Genomic DNA, 22,412 nt, shown 5'->3' with positions numbered 1-22,412 from the left:
ATCAAACTGGCCCGGTTCAGGCAGTCTGAGTTTGAAACAGACTGGACCCACTTTGAACCGAATCGGTTTGGAAGTATTCTGGTAAAGGGGAATCCAGTGAGGATTCCTCTTTACCAGTAAAGAGGCAGGGGGGCTCCCCTAAGCCTAGTGGGGGCAGGACGGGAATCTGTAGTACTTAGAAATAGTGGAAGCCATCAGGGTGGCAGTAGCAGCTCCCCCCACCCCTGCCAGCCACCTCCAGAGTAGTGGGCCTACGGCAGCCCAATTCATGCCTTCTTTGGCCCAGTTTGGGCCTTCTCCAACCTGGAGGTCATTTTAGTGACCTTTGTGCATGCACGGAGGTAACTAAAGTTAACCAAACTAACTAACTCCATGCATGAGCGGAGGCCAGAACTGGGCTGGAGAAAGCTGGAACCGGGCCACCACTGGCCCTGGTTACTCTGGGGGAGAATGGCAAGGGTGGGGGGAGCTGCTGTCACCACCACCGCCATTTTTTGTATATACTACTGACTCCCCTCTCGCCCCCTCTAGGCTTAGGGAACCTCCCTGCCCCTTTACTGGTAAAGTGGAATCCTCACCGGATTCTCCTAGAACTGGTCCCCGAACCAGTTTGAACTGGTCCCCGAACCAGTTTGAACTGGTCCAGAGGTCAAACCAGACTAGATCAAGAGGTCAAACCAGGGCAGGCCCTGTTTGAATGGAATGGGAACCCAACTGAACTTGTTCAAATCTGGTTTGGATTCAAACCAAACTGGCAAACTGGTTTTGTACATACCGCTAACAGAAGCCACTGAGAGTATATCCCATACATTTATGCTGGTCATTCTTTATTACCTTTATCAGTTTTAGTGTGCCTTAAAAAACACACCTGTACTTTCTAACATTTTGGCCTTAAAAGACATTTTACCCAAGTGTTAAGTTACCACAGTGAACATGTAACCAAATGAAAATATGGTTATTAGACCAGAAACCCAAGGAAGTAGGGAAAAGATGAAATTATCCTCACTACTTGGCAGAATGTTATAGACAGGTTTACCAAATGGTTACAAGATGGCATACTATGGTAGGGTAGTACTTGGCAAATACTGCAACTGATACTGCAATATATATCTGTGATTTTTTTGCCGGAAAATGGTGGAATTGAGGCTTTTGGGGGACATTGCAGGACAGCTGGGGACCTGCAGAGTACGGTATAGCACTTTGTTTCTCTTATTTAAGTTTTTAGACTTTTTTTAGCTTTCAAGAACCTAACCCCCTGATTCCCATTGCCTCAATGCCTCGTCATCCATGGTTCCATTATCTGCGGTTGTGCCGAGAACAGAACCCCCGTGGATAGCAAGATCCACCTATATATAAATATTATTATTAGTAGTAATAGTAGTAGCAGCAGCAGCACTATATTAGCCCTCTGCAGAAGCAAATCCCATTGATTTCAATGTATAGCTCATTTAGAGATGTCCACAGAATACATTTGTTTTAATTGATTAATCTGGATTTAAATAAATTTGCATATCAAAACCTCAGTATAGGCATTTTTTAATAGAAGGAAATTTGTTGTAAACAAAAGTGACAAGATACTGTTAAAGTGGAGGGGTGGGGGGGACACCTTTTTAACAGTTCCTTGTTCATTCCCAGAGCTGCAAAATGCCTTCAATAGAAAACAAGTGTGTCCTTTACAGATTGTAACGGGGGTGGGGAATCCTATTGATTAAAATTTGCAACTATATTAATCGCAATAGTAAGTTACACTGTTGTCGTGATTACAATTTATTCAGATTGCTTTTGGCACAATAACAATCAAAATATTTTTATATTTTATATTATGGATCAAAATACTTTTATATTTATATTATGGACCAAAATATTTTTATTTTAAATCAGATGAGATTAGTTTCATCTGGTTTTATTTGGAGGTGGCAAATAAAAGATTTCAGGTACTAGAAATATAAATATGTTCAACCACAAAGTTACACATTGTAAATTAAAATGATCAAAATTCATTGGCAAATCAGCTACTTGTCATTTTAATTACTTCTGTTTCTAACATATCTCTGAAAAATGTTATTGCTTAACTCTGAACCACCTGATAATCAATTAACATATGCAAAAGTGTCCCCTCTGTCCACAAGATCTTGGCAGCAAATGAGACACTCGGCCTTAAAATGAAGAGATTGATCTGCTTGATTAGTTGAAGGGTCACCAGATTCAGCATGAAGCGAGAATAATGATGTCATGTCTTTAATAGGTCTGGAGAAGCAAGTAGGTACAATGTCTTACTGATGTCCATCACATATTGAACCTGAGCAGGAAACATGCTTCTGACACACAAAAAGTCCCTCCCATGCTTTAGGTCAGTATTAGCAGCAACTTCTACCACAGTGAATCTTGGGAGTATAGAAAGTAGGGTGGCAAACACAGAGTTCACATTAATCAGAGCTGTTAAAGTAGGACACTATGGACAAATGTTCAAAGTTTCCTAGTGAACCTAAGATTTCAGGGTAAGGATTTCAGAAGTATATACTATAAGCTTTCATATGGTACTCCTGCATGACCCGGCTTTTCCATATGTTCAAGTGATGGAGGCAGGCAACTCATTAGTGCATGCCGTGAGTATGAGTGAGTGGAACTGTTCCCAATCCGAATGAGGAAGTCTGCATGCATGGAAACAATATGTGCACAGGGAAGTACATGTTCACATGAAGAACCTCGGACTGCCTTGTTTGTCGATATCTGTTCTTGGAGTTTCACTTTACACTAACAACCAAGAATTTCTCCACCAAATTCTGGAAGTGTTGTACTTTCTAAAAAGTGAATGTTTTATATGCATATCATATGCTGTCAGGCATCAACATGAAGTTGGATAATTTTCTTGAGTGTTTTTTAAATGTGGGAGTGATAAGGACAATTTCCTGTGGAATAAATACTAATTGGCCAGAACAGATATTTAATGAAGTTGTAATTTGAAATGCCTTCTCTAAGTTAACACAGAAATGGAAGTTTTATCCATTTCTTCCATTTTAAATGGAAGAAACAAATAGCCCATGTGATCACAAACACTGCAGATCCCAGCACATGGGATCGGTGACAGTCTTGGACAGAAAACAATTTTCCTAGGTGAGACTCGGCATCAACAAATATCCGTCGATAAAGGAAGAAAAGTCCTTTGAGTGGAAGAACTAAAAATAACCAGCAATTTTCAACCGTACAGTGTTCACAATGGGCATTTTGAAAGGCGACAGCCTTGCTGTCGCTGAAAAAGGCTACTTTCTCCATGAGTGGAGGAAACTCCAGGGATACGCCCTACACTGGAAGATAGGGGGAAAGACACATTCTTTAAAGAATGTGGCTCTCATACTGTAACCTGCAGGGTAGCAGGTTATAAGAAAGAATGCAGCAAATACTCAAGATGCTAATTTCTTCTCTCTAGATGTCACTGTTTGATGAGTATCTAGACACTCAAAGAATAGGAGCCCAGATGCCTCTAAAATGTCCTTAAAAAGTTGCAGTCTGTATATTAGTTTTGGCTAGGTGCTGGAAAGTTCAGTTAGATATTTGCTGCATAGTTCTAATCCACCTAGACAGTTTTTTAATGTCAAAAGCCAGGATAAGAATTCCTTAAATAAATAAAAACAAGTGAGATAAAATAGGAATTGCAGGCAGGAGAGCATACGTGCATGTTGGTCCCCTCATGGGTAAAGATAATGAGATACAAAAAGCCCCTATTGGGGTATGTTACTTGTCAGCCTTTGGGAGTGAGGGGAAAGGGGCTGGTTGAAGTGGTCCAGGCCTGCACAACATAAGGCCCAGGGGCAGATCCGGCCCACAGGGACCTTTTTTATGGCCCCAGGAGTGGCCCAAAGTATTATGGTGCCTGAGGTGAGATGCAAAATGCCATCTTGCCCCATGAACATGGTGGGGATCAGCCCCCTTTCAAAATTGATCTTTGCAAATGTTGAAAGTGCATGAGGGACAGGGAAGAGGAAAGATTGCCCAGAGCCTCCTCTTATGTTCTCATGCTAAGGATAACTAATAATTGCCTTCATTGATATTTTTAATAATTATTAATGTTCCAAATATTTACCTTGGCCCCTGCATACCAAGTCATGTTTGATTCCAGCTCACCAGTGTATTTGACTTGTGCACCTCTGCATCTAGGCTGTGGCAATAGTATGGAGGCAGCCAGTGCCAAGACACAGAGGGCTTAGATGAACTTTGTGCTCCAATCTCCTTCTTGGCCTTCTGGACCTCAATAAGTAAGTTAAGAAACACTACGAGGAGTTTCACTGCCCTACCCTGACATAAAGACCTCAGCATGATGTACTATTGCAAATTGCTCCATCTGGATTTACGCTCGTCCACACCACAGAGCCAATGACAGGATAAAGGACTGCTGTGCTGTTTGCTTGGCAGGGTTTACAATTTCTTCAATTCTGTGTGGTGGTGGTGGTGGTGGAATCCTGCTTTTTGCAATCATTTGTTTTGTCTATTTCTGTACCCTTCTTGTGCTCATGAAAGTGAAATTATTATGCAGACATATCCTAAAACATTTGTATTACTGATGACATATAGACATGCCAAGGGACTGAAGGTCCCAATCCAGAAGTTAAAAGGAGGTTGTAAGGATTGCAGAAAAATTGGTGGCAGGAAATTATCTGTAAGAAAGGAAAACAGGATAGGGCCAGTGAAAAGGGATCATGTCCAGGTAAGAGAGCATATGGATGTATTTATGTATCTCAAGTTAGTAGAAAAGGCAGGAGAATAATTTCAAAGGAACCTGCATAAGGGAAACTGACTCTCCCACATCCCCAATAACCCAGATAATGTCAAAGTTACTAACATATCTGCTGTTTTTCCAATAGTACTTTCTATATAGCAACAGTTGAGATTGCCAGAGAGATCCCAACATGACGACAAATAGAATATTGACAGAAAAGGGAGGTGGTACATGAAATCCTTTCACTTATATTTGGAAAAATCATATTCTAAAAAACTTGGAGGACACCTACCTCTAATACTGTGGTGTTAATTGCAGTCAAAGGGTTCTAACACACACATTTTTAATGGAAGTAAGAAAAATGCACTTACCAGAGTTGACTATGAACATATTACTGTAGTATTTAAGGAAGTCTAATAACCATCAAATCAAGTTCACATTCTAAATCAGCATTTCTAACAGTTTTATCATTTGTAACTTTATATTTAAATAAAAGGAATATAGGTGCATCTCTGCCTGGCCATAACCATGAATATACCTAAGAGATAAGATGCGCTATATTATACTAAAGCGAGCAGAGAACATATCCATTATCCGAAGATAACAGATAATAATAAACTTTTCAGACTTTTATGTATTGAAACAGAGACTATAACAGTTTCTTCAAAAAATATTTTACACTCATATATTTATCTCTTTTCACATTAAAAAAATGAGTTGGCAAGGTAATGACTAGAAAACCAAAAATGCATATATTTGTGGGCACATTCTGCCTTTTCATCTCATCATTATACTTGATTTAATGTACTTGACATAATGCCCTGAACCTTTACACAGTGTAAATTAATAACAGCATCTGCCTAGATTTTAGTTAACTTCAGTAATTTATGATTTTCCAGTGTAAAGTCAGACTTTAAAGATTGCACTGACATTAGCCTGGGGTTATATTAACTTTACAGATGCATGTGGTGTGAGACAAATATATTTGCTTCCACTGAGCATTATTTAATTTTTGCATTATCAGAGTGATATTTGTTTCTAAGCACATGATAGGAGTAAATCTCACCCCCCTCATTTGTGACAGCAATCAGTATTTTTAAAGCCATCTAATATTTATTGCATGTTCCATCTTGCCACAATACAGTTCAAAAAATGCCAAGTATATGCTTTAATCCTTTTTGACTGTACCAGCAACACAAAGTATTACATACTTTAAAAAAAAATTCCAAGCTGTCCTCCCCACTCCCAAATATATAATTGTGGAGCATCAGTAACCAGATAGTATTCTCAAATTTCAGTGATCTAGTCAGTGGAGCCTTCCCCCATGTACTGTGCTCTGTTTCATGTGGTACATGGCTTTAGCTGGCCAAATCTCCCCCCTTCCACCCCGTCACTGAATCAGTAGAACAGTGAAGATCTCTCTCTCTCTCTCTCTCTCTCTCTCTCTCTCTTAGCAGTGGCATATCAATGAGGCACAGATGTGTATTCCAACTCTGCATGGATGAGCACACTGTTCAATAGTGCTGGCTCACACGGTATCAGGGCAAGTTATCACTTCCCATGAAGGCACTCTTATCACCAGGGCCCAGAGAGGTGGCTGCAAATCGCAGCCTTTTTATTTTCAAGGCAGTTTTGCTGAACATTCAAGCTTCAAAGATTCACACTTCCAAAACTCTATAAGAGTTTGTGAACGCTCAATTTGCCAAAACTGTTTACAGTGTAATTGGGCACCGTACCTGTGTCCATGAGATAGCGAAGGCGCTTCTCCACCAGCGCGGCACGGGTGTCAATTTGCTTTTGCTCATTCTCTAGTGCTGCCAATTCTCCTACAACATACTGACTGGTGTCTTTGAACCCTTTCTGTTAAAGAGAACAAACAACAAAAAAATACATCACTTGTTAAGTTGCATATTTCCTTTCCAGAAACACTTAGTAATACACTTACCTAAATATCAAGCTCACAACCAACATAGGGAATGCTTATAATTCATAAATCTTACCCATTTGCCAAATTTCATTATGAGGTATACTGTATTAAAATTTCATTATATGTACTGTAATTTTAAAAACGCTCCTTGAAGGGTAATCTTACAGTTTCAAACCTTGTCACTGAGATTTATATAAAAATCCTATAGAATTTTTCTCTGTGAATCCTGTTCCACTGTAAAGTATCCTATAATCTCAGAGAAGAATCCAAATAAAGTATATTTATAGCATAATTTACTCTAACATGTCAAAGATTTTTCTACTACAAAGGAGCCCACAAATATTTTATTCTGTAGCATCAATTTTCATTCGATGTTTTGATTAAGGTAGTGAACAAGAAACTAATAAAAGCTAAAAGTAGAAATGTTGAACATTTAAACAAAAACAAACAAACAAAAATTCAACTATGAACACCTGTCTTTATCCTTTGTGTAAATTCTAGTGGTGACACTCTAGACAGATGACAGTAGAAAGCTTCTTCAGGTTTCCCCTACAGCAATTTCTTGCTCTGCTAAACAATCGCCTGGTAAAAGTATTGCTAATTAGTGTTGTTAACTATTCTTATCCTGACAAGTGGTGACAAAATTGATTTGCACAGATTCTGAGTAGAAAAAAGAAGAAGAGAAAGAGAAAGAAAAAGAAAGTTTACACTTTGATTTTGGTCCATCCCAACCTCATAATTAACTTGGTGAACTTTTTTTGTTGGGAAGTGGTATATACATATTCTAAAAAAAATAGTAACACAAATTTAAAATGGTTAAATCTTTCATATAATAAAAGTTATTCAAGTCCATCCAACAAAGTAAGAGAGAAATGTATTGGGGGTGGGGGGAGAGGGAGAGGAGAAAGTTAAAGTGTAACTGATTCCATGCTGTCCTAAAAGCCATGGAAGGACACAGCAGACCTCCCAAATATTCTAGATTTTTAAAAAAATCCTTATATATACATATTTTGAATGCTATTAAAGCATAAAGTGTATCAGGACTGGTGCTTAAATTATATCCAGATTTATTTACGTTCCTACTAGAGTGTAATATTATTCTAGAATACTGTGTGAGGAAACAGGGGACAAGAAGTCCTCATATACAATTCTGCTTTGGCACTGAAGAGCAAAGATGAGGGGAGGAGACATTATTTCACCCCCCCCCATCCAGGTTTACTCTGGAATAATCATAACGCTTCTTTTGGGATCCTCATCAAGATTCCTTGTGATCAAGCTAAGGTTGAGAAGCTCATTTTGGGAACCTGACCTTTACAAAAGGCATGTATGTACAGATACTACCCTTTGGAGTTAGGATAAACAATATATTTCCTGATCTCACTTGTTGCTGGATGAGCCAGCCACTTACAGACAGCAACACAGAATGGTTTCCCCCTCAAAAGGTTGCTAAATACAGAAAGTTGTTATCCTATATAATAAAAGGCTAAGTGAGTGGCCGTGGCTTTGGAACGTTGGGGATCTGCGTCCCTGCCTCCCTGGGCTGTTCTGGGCCTGCGCGAAGCGCAGGCCCAGAAGAGCCCAAGGGACACAGGACCTCAGACACCAGTGTCCCACAGCCACGGGCGGCCATTAGCCGGTGTGTGGCGGCGGGGGAAAGTGGCCGAGGCGGCGGCAGAGCCGCCGCCTCGGCCATGAGCTGCGGCACGGCGAGAGGAGGCCGAGGCAACCAGAAGCGGCCGCCCTGAAAAAGGCAAGGGCAATGGCGGCGGGGGAAGACCGAGATGGGGGACAGGGAAGCTCGGCGAGGTGGCGGCGAAGCTGCCAACGAGGCCCCCGCCTGCTCACAGCCGTCGCCCCCGCCTGCTCACCCGCCCTCCCAGCTGCCCAAAATCGCCTTCCCCGCTCCCCCCCAAAAAAGATTAAGGGCCAAAATGGCCCATGAGAAGGTCGCCGCCCCTGCCTATCGCCCTCCCGCCCACCCAGCTGCCGAAGACCACCTTACCCGCTCCAGCCCGAGGGAAAAGAGAGGAGCTCACGAGCAAGTCACTGCTCAAACTGCCGCTATGGACGCAAAGGACGCCTATTGCGTCCATTGCGACAGTATGGGCAGCAGCTTAACACAGAGAGTAGCTCTGTTCCCGAGTTCCTCTCTTCTCCTTCGGGCTGGAGCGGGTAAGGTGGGCTCCGGCAGCTGGGTGCGCGGGAGGGCGATAGGCGGGGGCGGCCACCTTCTCATGGGCCATTTTGGCCGTTATTCATCCACCCCCCCCCCAAAAAAAGTATAAGCAAAATAAGGAAGAACAAAAACAGAGACAACAACAACAACAAAAAAAAAAACAAAAAGAGAGAGGGGACAAGGGGGAAAAAAAGAGACAGAAAGAGAGAGAGAGAGACAGAAAAGACGGGATAGAAAGCTAGCGCCCGTTATCATAACGGGCTTAAAAATACTAGTTGGAGATAAAAGCAAAGCTGATAGGGAGGGAGTATCTCTCAGAAACAATGAACAGCACAGGGCATATGCACAACTTAGTAAGGGGCATATCTGTACAATTTATGGGGGGGGCAGGACACCAAAACTTAGTAAGCATGGGCGGGGGGAAACCCAGTTCTTGAAAGGAAGCATAGTTAACTTGTCTCATTCTCACCACGCCCTTAAAAATGGGATGACTTTGCCTTAGGCTACTTGACTAGAATAAATTTAGAGGGAGGAATGATAGTGAAATGTATTATCAATAAAAGGGAACTGCCTACCATCCTACACAATTAAGCAAAAGAATAAGAAAACTTTGCCAATGCCAGCTCTCAAAACTATATAGAATGCTATTAGATTAAAAGGAAGAAAGTTCCCCAGGGTTCATGTGTACAATTTACATTACTATATTGTGAACCTGCTGAGCAAAACTTCTTCGGCTCTATTAAAGCACAACTGCTCTTAAATTAAAACAAAATCATCAGCTGGCAGATTGCGAAAATCTGTGGTCATTAATACAAAAATTAGAACACTTCAAATTCTGTAGATGGCACTGACTCGCCTCAGCAAAAACACTTGCACATTTAGAGAAATAGTGGACAGCAACAAATGACCACCATGAAAAAGCATGTTGTGCCTCCACACACATGCACAAAAAAAGGAGGGGAAAGGAAAATAAGAAAAAAAAAGGGGGGAAACCTATTCAGGTCAAAATTTGTTCTTCCTGCTTCTGTCCTGCAGCTGTCCATCAAAAGCAGCTTTCTCCCTGCGGTCTATCAAATATTTCCCTCACAAATCAATTTTACACATGATCAGCCCATACCCCTACTGAGCTGAACCTCCCCGTTAATTAAGTGAAGAAATTACCATATATATTATATTAATGCAAACATCATTCAGCTAGTAATTCACGGCTGATCTGGATAATGGAAAGGTTGAACACCCATTAACCCAAGCCAACAAAATGGGTTGGCTGAGAAATTCTAGCAGGTCTCATGTGACTTTTCCCTCTAACTGCAGCTCTGCAGTATCTGCTATTGTAATAATTAAAATCCTCCCGGTAGATCAATACTGGAATCTCTTTATGGGAAGTGCCCTGATGGAAATGTCTCAAGGAAGCTGGAGCTGTGGAACTCTGAAAAATTCATTTTTTTTATCTGACAATTATCACCACACTGCAGACTAATTCAACAGCGTACCCCTCTCACTCTGCTTTGAATGCACTGGAGATTGACATCTAAGAAAACCTAACATCTCATTTTAACAAATAAAGGCACTATTTCCACATACAGTTGAGAATTATCAGCAATCATGAAACCAGACAAAAAATTAATATACATTAAGCACTTCATCTTCTGATGGCTTCCTCTGAGTTTCAGTTATCGCTGCCTTCTCCTCATTTCCTCTCTTTGTATCTTCCTGTATTGATCTCTGCCTTTTCATCTCTTGAAAAAAAGGAAGGAAAGACATGTAAAATTATTATAATACTTGATATTTGTGTATTGAAATGTGGACTTACATTATCTGGTTTTTAATATATTTATTGTCAAATATTATTAAATCATAAGATTGGGGGTGGGAGTGGAGGACAGCTTTTTAGAACATTTTTGCCTACCTGGTCTGTTTTCAACATATTGACTGAATGACTGAAGCTGAGTTTTTCTGACTGTGGAGTCCTTGCTGAACACAACAGGATTTCTAAAACGTTCTGTTGCTTTTTGTAATCGCTCAGCACGATGTTCCTCTGTCTCATTCTGCAAGAAAAAATCAAGAACATGCATCAGGTTCTTTTGTTTACACATGTGCAGTTGCAAATGAGAAATACACATTTCAATAAGAGAGTATTATGTAGAGACAACACAACTCAGATAGTGTTAGATAAAAATGATAACAGGATCCAGAAAAAGACACAATACCAAGTCTTAAAAATAGCTTTGGCAAAAGAAGCCTTTGGTTATTTGGCAACTTCAACCAGGATACTGCTAATAGACAATGAGATAAGTTAACTGCATCCAAATGTATATTTGGATAAAGCTGAGCTTAATGAAAGATTACTCTTCTCCAACTTGGATTTACCTGTGTGATATGTGTGTGTGTGTGTGTGTGTGTGTGTGTGTGTGTATATATATATATAAAAATAATGATTATACAGCAGTGGACCTACCCCTGAATATGATCTACAATTTTAAAAAGCAAAGCAGTGTTTGTTTTTTTCTACACACAGTTTGCCCCTCTAAATAATTCTGTCATGTTGCATGGACCCAGAGACTCATATGACAAGAAGAACTCATTTCTAATTTTATGCCCATTGAGATGAACCACCAGTGCTGGATGAAGGATAAAAGGTAGGATTATAATACTACCCCAATGAACTGCATTTCATCAGCTATAACTTTCCGAATCCAGATCTGTAAGTAAGCCTTTTACAGCTAAGAAAACTACAATTACCATTTTCCAGAGCTTCCTATGTTAATATTGGTAACAAATTCAAATGGGTCTATCAACATGAAATATCCCAGAAGACTAAACCACCGCAGTGTGTGGAAACTGCAGATACCGAGGTGCTGTGTACCAAACAAATATTTCATTTGATACCTAATCTATTATTATTTTTATTAAGTGTTTTGAAAGTAAATAGGGAAAGGCTAAGATGCATGACTAATAGCTAAGCCTGCTGAATGCTGAAACTGGTTATCAAAAGCTACCAAGACTTTGCCCTTCCTCTGCATTGAGACAATTGGTAATGAGGGAGTTCTCCAATGGCCTATTCTCTAGCCTCAAGGAGGCCTGGGATACAGAATCCTCCAGGGAAGGTAACAGTTTATCCTTTTCCACAAACACAGAATGCCTCATTTATAAACGTGTAAACTGCATTTTATTAAAAACACAAATCCAACTCAATGCTGAAAGCTCGAAGAGAACAGATGGACACCACATATTCTTTATAACACATTAAAAAAATAACTGTTTGGACTTAGCTACCCCTTTTGTTGCAGTAACTTTAAAAAAGGGAAAAAAGCATCCCTCAATTAATACAAAAGTGTGTATATAGAGAGAAACAGAGAGAGAAGTACCATTTTGGTCACATTAACTGACATCAAATTGACCTAAATGAGGGGGGTGGTGTGCTATTTATTGAGTTAACTTTTATTTCTGTAAAGCATCACCCATAGCAGAGCTGTTTTTTCAGCAACCAGGCTGCTGTGATTTTGCTTTTCCAAGAAAAGAATGGCTTCTAGCTGTTCATACAATAGTCATCTGATAGTCAAACTCAGGTCTTTACCAAAATAAACAAACATGACTAATTTTTTAGGCCTGGCAACATGCTAAAATATCAGTGCGATTAGCCAGTAAATCCCATTTTAAGAAGCCTTTTTATGACTGGGGACTTCTGCCACTTTACAAATGTATTCCTCTAAGCCCACTAATTCAGTTAGCCTTTTCAATCCATTGTATTATTCCAGGGCCAGCTTCATTTTGCATTAAATCCACTGCAGAAAGCTAAATTGAACGCAAAAATCAGACTTGATCCAAGCTTCCCTTTGTTCAAAGATAGAGACTGAAAGTCCTCTGCTGCTGCCACACACTTTCATCACCAATTTATCGGAACCGACAGTGTAAGGGAAAAAGCAATGAAAGTCATTGTTTTGGGACTTCAAAGCATCTCTGTATCTGGGGAAGGAAATCCTTTCAGTCAGCAGTGTATATACCAACAGTCTGCAGGTGGGTGAAAAGTTGTACATAAGTGGAACTACCCTCATAGCCCTCGAGATCTTTTTCACTTGCTATTAATAGCTATACCTGAATGAAGACAATAAACTGATGGGATGCACCAATAAAAATCTATGTAAAAGTAGCTAGAGAGTGAGCCTGAGGATAGAATCATCCAACCCCATCCATACAAACAATATGGCAGAATTTCTCTACCTTATAGAACATAGGTGACAGAAAAGAATTTTGTTATCTCCAAATCATTTACGTGTGTTTGGGGTTATGCAAAAGTTTGATTTCGAGAAAGCAAAATCGACAGTGACTATTAAGAGAGACTTAAAATAAGATTAGACTTAGATTCAAACTCCACAATTGTTACAGAGCCTGATGTCGTGGTGTCTAGCAGCTCCTCTCATGTGATGGCCCTGGATCAGTTTCAGTTTGTGACTCCTGAGGATGTGGACAAGTTGCTTGGAATGGTGCAGTCTATCACCTGCCCTCTTGAGCCTTGCCTGACATGGCTTATACTACCTGCAGGGAAGCTGTTGTAGAGGGCCTGGTAGAGATTATAAATGCTTCTCTGAGGGAGGGCAGGATGCCTCCCTGTCTTAAGAAGGCAATAATTAAACCTCTTCTAAAGAAGCCGTGTTGGATCTCTCAGAGTTAAGTAACTACAAGCCTGTCTCCAACCTTCCATTGCTGGGCAAGGTGATTGAGAAGGTGGTGGCCTCCCAGCTCCAGGCAATCTTGGATGAAACTGATTATCTAGACTCATTTCAAACTGGCTTTTGGGCAGGCTATGGGGTGGAAACTGCCTTGGTTGACTTGATGGATGATCTCCAATTGGGAATTGACAGAGGGAGTGTGACGCTGTTGGTCCTTTTGGATCTCTTGGTGGCCTTCGATACTATTGACCATGGTATCCTTATGGAATGTCTGAGGGGATTGGGGGTGGGAGGCACTGCTTTGCACTCCTTCTGCTCACCCCCCCCCCGATGTGCACGAAATGCTTTGTGCACACCCCTATTTATGAAAGCTTTCCTATTGGCTTTTGTGGGAGTAGGATAGTGTGCTTTACTTCATCTTCATAAATGCTGCAAATTAGCAAACTAGCTGAAAAGCAAGAATCTAAAAAAAAGGTTTACAGTACAGTGGCCGAAGGAAACAATCACTGTACAAGCAAGCGCTGAAATCACATTTGTAGCATATGGGCAAAATTTAATGTCTGTTGTTTGTAATTATACAAGCAAAATATATACAGCTGCACAGCCATAAGTCACAACACTTTGGTCTTGGAAAGACTTAAAAGAAATAGTTTTCTTTACCGTGAAATACAAATCAGAATCCAGAATGTTCATGTTCTGAGACAAAAGCTTTAGTCAAAACTTACCTTAAACTCATGCTCTGCGTTATCAATAGTTGCCTTCTGAGCAGCACTGGAGAGTGAATTTGCCACTTGTGGCTGGGATTCTAGGAGCTTCTTCAGTTTCAAATCCACCAACTTGCTGTTCTGTTCAGCTAAATATGCAAACACCACAATAAATCAGAGAGATGCATTTAGATGCAAAATCACTGTAACAATGTATCAATTTAAAACAGATTATATTTGCATTGCTCTATTTGAAATCTTTAAATTGCAACTGAGATGGAAATTGAATACAGAACCTGAGAAAGTATAGCAACAGTAATTCCTTTCTTTTTTCATTTTGTCTAAAAAAAAATGCTATAAATAAATAAAGCAGACTCTCTCCTCTGCTCTCCCATGGCTTGCACCCTTGACTCCTTCAACTGCACTGCACTAGTGCAGCATCTAATAAACTACTGTCACCAGGTAAATAAATTTACTTAGATGTAAGTCGCATTTATTTCAATGGAACTTCATGACAAGCACAAGTACATAGGATTAAAAGTAATGAACAAAACATATACTGAGTTTATATTACACATCATATATAATGAGTAATACATGATCCTTAGCATATTTCTTTGAAATTAACTCCCAATGAACTCAGTTCCAAGTAATCAAGCTTAGAATCACATGCTTCACAAGTCAAACAATTGCTCTTATTCAGGTTTACCAAAAACTCAAAATAGGGTGAGTTAATCATACATTCTCTCTACTCAACTATTCATTATATGCAGTGGAGTAGTGACGCAGGTGGCACCCCATGCCCAATTCTTTGGGCAGGCCCTGCCACCAGCTGCTCCTTCACCCACCAGCAGCAGCTCCCCCTGCTCACCAGCTGCAGCCCCCTCATCAGGGCTGTCCTTAGAGAGCCCTGGCGGGGTGTGGGACCCGGGGCAAATCAACCAGTGGGGGGGCCCCTTCCAGTTAATTCCAATTGGGGTTAAAAGAGCAGGGAAGGGGGCAGTCACCCTGCTTGCCATGCCTTAAGGACAGCCCCCCCCCCCGGTGAACCACTGCTGCAGGCAACATCTTGCTCTTTTCTGGATGTGATGTGGAGTAATGATGTCACTGCCTGGTGCCTGTTATCCTTGGGACAACAGGAGAACTTCTCCCATGGGAGTAGTTCCTAGCGTGACTACAATCCCAGGAGGCCCATGCATCCTCCCAGCAGCCGCTTGGGCTTCCCAGGCTGACCTGCATCACTCCCTGCCTGCCCCACCCAAGCTACTGAGAATTGCTGAACTGCTGCCGTGACAGTGCTGGGCGGGCAGTTAAAGGGCCCCCACCACCAGCGTGCTACCTGGGGCACTTGTCCCACACTCTGATGCCTCCTGGTGGTGTGGGCTGGGAATTCCAGCATCAGATACGACCTCCACAGCTGTAATATACACTTCACTTAAGCAGAAGAAATGCATGCCAACATATCCACCTGAGAAACTGCTGTAATTTTACTGCAAGATAGTTATGCTTGGTGATGCTGCACATATATTGCTCCTTTTCGTAAATGATTTATTCCTAAGTGGTCAACCTCTTAAGCCCACCAGCCCTCTACCCTGCCAGCCCATATGGTCATGTGCACAACCTTATTATATTGTCCAAATACGGAACAAGCCAGTATCGTATAGTGACTAACTACAAAGCAGGACATTCCCAGGTCAATTATTATCTCTTTGCTGAGGGAGGAGGACTACTATAAGAACTAAGGAATACCACCCTCTCTTGGCCTAGAACACGAGGATAATTATCCTGACCTATTTTACAGGATTTATGTATGGCTGGTAACAATATAATAAGGTTGTGCACATGACCATATGGGCTGGCAGGGTAGAGGGCTGGTGGGGAGGCAGGCTCTTGCTTGCCTCTCCGCACAGGATCATTTGGCAGCTCTGCCGCTTGCCTAACACATAATCGGTGCTGTGGTGAGTGGCAGAGCCAGAGAGAACCAGAGGAGAACCAGTGGCAGAGCCAGAGAGAACCAGAGGAGGAAATCCTCCGGCATCCCTCAATGCACCGTGCCTGCCAGGCGCTCTTGCTGTTTGGCTCTGAATGTGCACGGGCTGCCAGCAGCTCATGCCCAAACATGACCCTGGACTTTGAGTTAAGGGTGCACTTGCGCATTTAAACCCAGGTTAAAACCTGGGGTAAGTTCCCAGGCTTGGGACCAAGGAAGTGTTGGGAATGGGCTTGCTCTCAGCATTTCACCCGGGCAGCCCAGGCTTGGCTACTCATGTGAACAGCCTCAATCCTTGACATACATTATTTTGTTGTTAGCCAAACAATAACTCTGTCTGAGTGCTTTAAACACTCTATAAGCATTACATAGGTGTATCTTCACTCTTACCTGTGACCAAAATAAGTAAACTGGCAGTTCTGAATTCACCTGGTGATCAAGTTATCCACTTCCAAATGTATGGCTGCACTAAAAGAAACTCAGTAATGTATGATTTTGCCAAGATGGAGCAATTACAATTATTGAAGCTTCTTCACTTGATACATTGTATGTTGTAGAAGTGAATTGTGCATGGATAGCCTGCTTTGAATTCTCCTAGTCCCAGCATGAGGTTTGAGTGAACCCTATTGGATGGCCAGAGCACTGGATGGGATTAAACCTTTCAGTAGTGGCTGGTGTTGCTAGGATTGGGCGGGGGGCGATGGGGAAGGCAGATTATGCCTTTAAGAGTTGAGAAAATTTCCTGCCACTCAGGATCCTGCACAGCCAGCCTGCCTTGCTGCCTCCCACAGTTATTTATTTTATTTTATTTTAAACATTTATATCCCGCCCCTCCAGTACATTACTGCTCGGGGCAGCTCACAACATTTACAAAACAGTTACAGTATAAAATGAGACTAATAAAATTAACCAAATTAAACAAGTTAAAAATCCAAGCTAAAACCACAATCAAAATTAGCTTTTAAAATTCCAAATTAAAATCTTAAAGCTAAAAACTAAAAAATTATAAAAACAAAAACTAAAGAACCTACCAGATATACACAACAGGCAAAACATTAAAAAGCCTCTTTAAAAAGATGTGTTTTTAGTTGTTTCTTAAAAACACTGAAAGAGGGAGCATGGCGAAGCACTTCAGGGAGGGTGTTCCAAAGCTGAGGGCCACAACTGAAAAGTCCCTGTCTCTAGTCCCCTCTACCAATCGGATCTCTGTTAGTGGCAGGGCCATGAGCAGGGCCTGAGATGATGAGCGGAGGCTCCTGGCAGGTTCATATGGGCGAATGCGGTCTGACAGGTACCCTGGCCCCAAGCTGTGTAGGGCTTTAAAGGTCAATACCAGCACCTTGAATATAGCCTGGAAGTGGACTGGTAGCCAATGAAGCTGATGCAAGATGGGTGTAATACTCGTGAAGCGATTTGCACCCATAAGCATCCTTGTGGCAGAATTCTGAACCAGCGGAAGCTTCCAAACTGTCTTCAAGGGCAGCCCCACATAGAGCACATTGCAGTAGTCCAATCTGGATGTTACCAAAGCATGAGTGACTGAGGTCAGGTCCGACTTCTCCAAGTAGGGTTGCAGCTGATGCACCAGCCGTAGCTGGTAAAAGGCACTTCTGCACACCGCTGCCACCTGTGCCTCCAAGGACAGCATTGGGTCCAGAAACACCTCCAAGTTGTGGACTTTGTCTTTCAGAGGGAGTGTGACCCCACCCAAGACCAGATTTACCTCACTACTCAGATAATCACTTTTACCAACCCAGAGCACTTCCATCTTATATGGATTAAGTTTCAGCTTGTTTGCCCCCATCCAGTCCAGAACAGCCTCCAAACCATGGTTCAGAGCATCCACTGCCTCCCTGGTGTCTGCTGACTTCTGCAGCCCACACCTACAGATTACCTCTCCCAGAGGTTTCATATAGATGTTAAACAGCATGGGGGACAGACTAGATCCCTATGGCACCCCATAGGCCAAAGGCCAAGGGGTGGAACAAGCATCGCCCAGCACCACCTTCTGAGTACAACCCCCAAGGTAGGAAAGGAGCCACTATATAACTGTGCCCCCAAGTCCCAACCCAGAGAGACATCCCAGAAGGATACCATGGTCGACAGTATCAAAAGCGGCTGAGAGGTCCAGGAGAATCAACAGAGTCACACTCCCTCTGTCTATCTCCTGGCGTAGGTCATCCACCAGGGTGACCAAGGCAGTTTCCGTCCCATATCCAGGTTGGAAGCCAGACTGGAAAGGATCGAAGTAATCGGATTCATCCCGGGCAGCCTGGAGCTGAGATGCCACCACGCTCTCCAACACCTAGCCCAAGAAGGGGAGATTAGAAACTGGTCGGAAGTTTTTCAGATCATCTGGGTCCAATGAGGGCTTTTTTAGGAGGGGCCTGATGACTGCTTCCTTCAGCTGAAGGGGCACCACCCCCTGCCTTATAGAGGCATTCACCACCCCCATCACCCATGGACTCAGTCACTTCCTAGAAGCCTTCATCAACCATGAAGGGCAAGGGTCAAGCACACACGTGGTAGGCCTCAGCCTTCCAAGCAGACTGTCCACTTCTTCAGGCAACTCAGTCTGAAAACCATCCAATATAACAGGACCAGATGGTGCACTGGCAACATCCAGTTCCGGCACCACATAAATCTTAGCATCCAAATCAGAACGGATGCAAGCAATTTTATCTGCAAAATATAACACAAATTGGTCACAGCGGGCTGCTGATGGTTCTGTTTGATGGTCTTTGGGGTCCTCACCTAGGAGGCCCCAAACCACTAGAAAAAGCTCTGCTGGACGACACTGAGCAGATGCAATGGTGGTGGAAAAGTAGGATTTCTTCACCACCATCACCGCAATAGAGCAGGCCCTAAACCCCTGCTAACTTGGCAAAGAGGCATCTTTTAATGTGGTGAATCTCTTTATTTAGCAGGGGGAGAGTAACTGGCCCTATCCAACCCCAGCACACTACCTCCAGTGACTGTTGCTGGTGTCTATCTGATGTTTGTTTTTAGATTGTGAGCCCTTTGGGGACAGGGTTCCATCTTATTTGTTTGTTATTTCTCTGTGTAAATCTCCCTGAGCCATTTTTTGAAGGGCGGTATAGAAATCGAATAAATAAATAAACAGTAATAATGATGATGGCGGGAACACCATACAAGCCATAAACACCTGGGCTATACCTATTATCAGATACAGTGCAGGAATAATAGACTGGACCCAGGCAAAGCTAGAGATGCTAGATCGTAAGACCAGGAAAACAATGACCATCAATCATGCTCTGCACCCCCGCAGTGATGTAGATAGGCTATACCTCCCTCGCAGCTCAGGTGGAAGAGGAATGCTGCAAGTCCATCAAACAGAAGAGGAGGAGAAAAGAGGCCTTGAAGAACATATAAAGGACAGTGAAGAAGATGCACTTCAAATGGTCAATAATGCGAAACTATTCAACACCAATGAAACAAAGCAGGCCTACAAGAAAGAACAAGTCAAGAACCGAGCAGAAAAATGGAAAAACAAGCCACTGCATGGTCAATATTTGCACAATATAACTGGAAAATCAAACATCACCAAGACTTAGCAATGGCTTAAGAATGGCAACTTGAAGAAAGAAACAGAGGGTTTAATATTGACTGCACAAGAACAGGCACCAAGAACAAATGCAATAAGAGCAAAAGTAGAAAAATCAACAACAAACAGCAAGTGCCGCCAAGGTGCCACGTGGCCCCTTCTGGAGTTAAATGGCTGGTGCTGCATTCGCGGGGCAGCCCGGAGCGGCTCTTTCCTGCAGGGAAGAGCTGCTCTGGGCTGCGCTGCAAACGCAGTGCCAGCCCAAGTCTAAAGTTAAAGAAGTTAAACAGAAGTTAAACGGCTCCGCTCAGGAGCCAGGCCACGCTCCCTGAGTCTGACATCAGACGCGGGGGTGTGGCTAGCCCATGCGTCTGACGTCAGACGCAGGGGATGGGGTGAGCGGGGCCGCTGCCGCACACAAGCCGCTGGGGGTCAGGCTCCGCCACTGCTTTGACTATACTAGCACATCATCAAGACAGGTGTATAGAAAATATACACCTGAAGATAAAATTGAGTCACCAGTGCCACCAATACTTTGATGAACACTCTATAAGTTGCCATGAGGTAAAATGGGAGAGCCTTGTATTGGAGGTGTCTGAGTGTGAGCAAAGCACATAGCCTTTCCTCGTGTCTCCTGGAACATTATATGCAGCCATGCCTCTGAGAAGGAAGCCCTGCTGATCTTCAGGAGCCACTCTGGCTCATGAGGTCTCCATCTTGAACATATTATTTGTCAAGAAGTTGTTGAGGCACTTGCCCATTTTTATCTGAAACTAAGAAAAAATTTCAAAGACATAGGAACATAGGAAGCTGCCATATACTGAGTCAGACCATTGGTCGGTCTATCTCAGTATTGTCTTCATAGACTGGCAGTGGCTTCTCCAAGGTTGCAGGCAGGAATCTCTCTCTCAGCCCTATCTTGGACAAGCCAAGGAGGGAACTTGAAACCTTCTGCTCTTCCCAGAGTGGCTCCATCCCCTGAGGGGAATATCTTACAGTGCTCACACTTCTAGTCTCCCATTCACATGCAACCAGGGTGGATCCTGCTTAGCTAAGGGGACAAGTCATGCTTGCTACCACAAGACCAGCTCTCTTCTCTGACAATTTCCAGTGAGCTCTTAAAGAGCTCCCATAAAGTCCTGCTTTTTAGCTGTGAGGCAGAGTCGGTCTGGGGAATTGTGGGTTAAGATATTTTTGGTCCTGCTTCCTGGGGTGAGTAGGAAGGATTCATCCTAAAGGAGAATGAATGCCCTCCAAACTACCTCAGAGAACAGACTGGAGAAAATGCTGCCACGATTACAGGGAATTGCAGCTGACTGTACTGAGATGGGGTAATTTGCTCACCTCTAATCAACATACTTATCAATGTCTAACATTAACCACACATGCATAAGGCTGTTGTGCTAGCTAATTGTGCTAGGTATGGAGCTTGCATTCCAGACTAGTAGTGCAAATCTCTTTGCACTTGCACAACAAGGTGTGCAACTTGTGGCATGCCCCATTTGTTCACAGGGAACTTTTGCACAATAGAGCAATTTCAAGCATCCATGTGATTTCGTTCAGTGATGTTATCTTCTTGCACTAACACAACTGTGTTTGATGAACAAGCACTGTATTAGTCACGACACTGGCTGATAAAAATGTTTAGGGAGCAGCATTTTGAGCCCGGGTTTAAGTTATTAGTAATCTGAATTTATAAGAGGAATTTATGCATGATTACTTGGAAATAAGACTCACCAAGTCCAAAGGGACCTACCTTCCCTTAGTTAGCATGAACAGGGTTTCATCCTTAGCTTCAACCATCATTGTTCTCAGTTTGCAGTTTAATCATAGTCTATATTTCTATATGTTATTGCCGGTAGCACTAATCACAATGTTGTTCATACTTTACCAGATTAAAACTAAAACTTCATTCAGTATAAACAAATGCATCTTTGGAAGAAAATAAATGTGGATCCAATACACTGCAGTCATCTGCAGTCATTCTCACACCCCATTTCAGGAATAATAGGAATATATATTGAAATCTATAATTGTCTATCAAATTATGAAATAATCAAATTTCAAGCAATACTAAACATGCAGAGAAGACATTAATGAAAAACAAACAACTCTAAAGATTAAAAAGTTTCTTAATGGATGCAATACTAGGTGAACATATTGTAAAAAGGACTGATGATGAAACTAGTGTTAGTCATACAAAAGATACAAGGCAGTATTAGTCGAATTACCATTAGAATCAAGGTCATTTTCTAGGTTAGTATGTTGATCTTCACCACCAGTAACAGTATATTCAGGCTTTTCCTCATTAGTAACTATTTCAATATTATGATTTCCATCCTCATCTGTAGGAACATATAGTAGTAAGGTTAGTGATTTTTGTCTTGTACAAGCATCAAATCATTAAAAGACATTAGCATTTTAGTTTAGCTAAGCACATTCATCTAGGGCATAGAAAGGGTTACTGAAATGTAGCCATCAGTTTATAGAAAAATTAAATTTTTAAAGTCATTAATATATCAATTATATGCATAATTTCTACAACCTGTTTTGGAACTTGCTACTGTTAATGGATGTGTCAAGTTCAAGTATTCTGCTCAGCTAACTGACCATGATAATGAGTCATTTTGATGTTACAGGCAAACATTTACTGGTGTTACACACTT

The 22,412-nt window shown here is 42.0% G+C and overlaps 1 protein-coding gene across 1 annotated transcript in view; it reads right to left on the bottom strand.

Annotated features, from left to right (window-relative positions):
• EHBP1 (EH domain binding protein 1) overlaps window positions 1-22,412 on the bottom strand; it is a 418,269-nt gene that overhangs the window by 67,644 nt on the left and 328,213 nt on the right. Inside the window, 5 exon segments of the mRNA XM_053284345.1 lie at window positions 6,451-6,574; window positions 10,450-10,556; window positions 10,727-10,865; window positions 14,213-14,340; window positions 21,978-22,091. Of these exon segments, the coding sequence (XP_053140320.1) occupies window positions 6,451-6,574; window positions 10,450-10,556; window positions 10,727-10,865; window positions 14,213-14,340; window positions 21,978-22,091 (612 nt within the window).

The sequence above is a fragment of the Hemicordylus capensis genome, chromosome 1 (genome assembly GCF_027244095.1).
Source record: "Hemicordylus capensis ecotype Gifberg chromosome 1, rHemCap1.1.pri, whole genome shotgun sequence".
NCBI lineage: Eukaryota > Metazoa > Chordata > Lepidosauria > Squamata > Cordylidae > Hemicordylus > Hemicordylus capensis.
The sequence above is the reverse complement of the archived record's forward strand: the minus strand, read 5'-3'. Positions and strand labels throughout refer to the sequence as shown.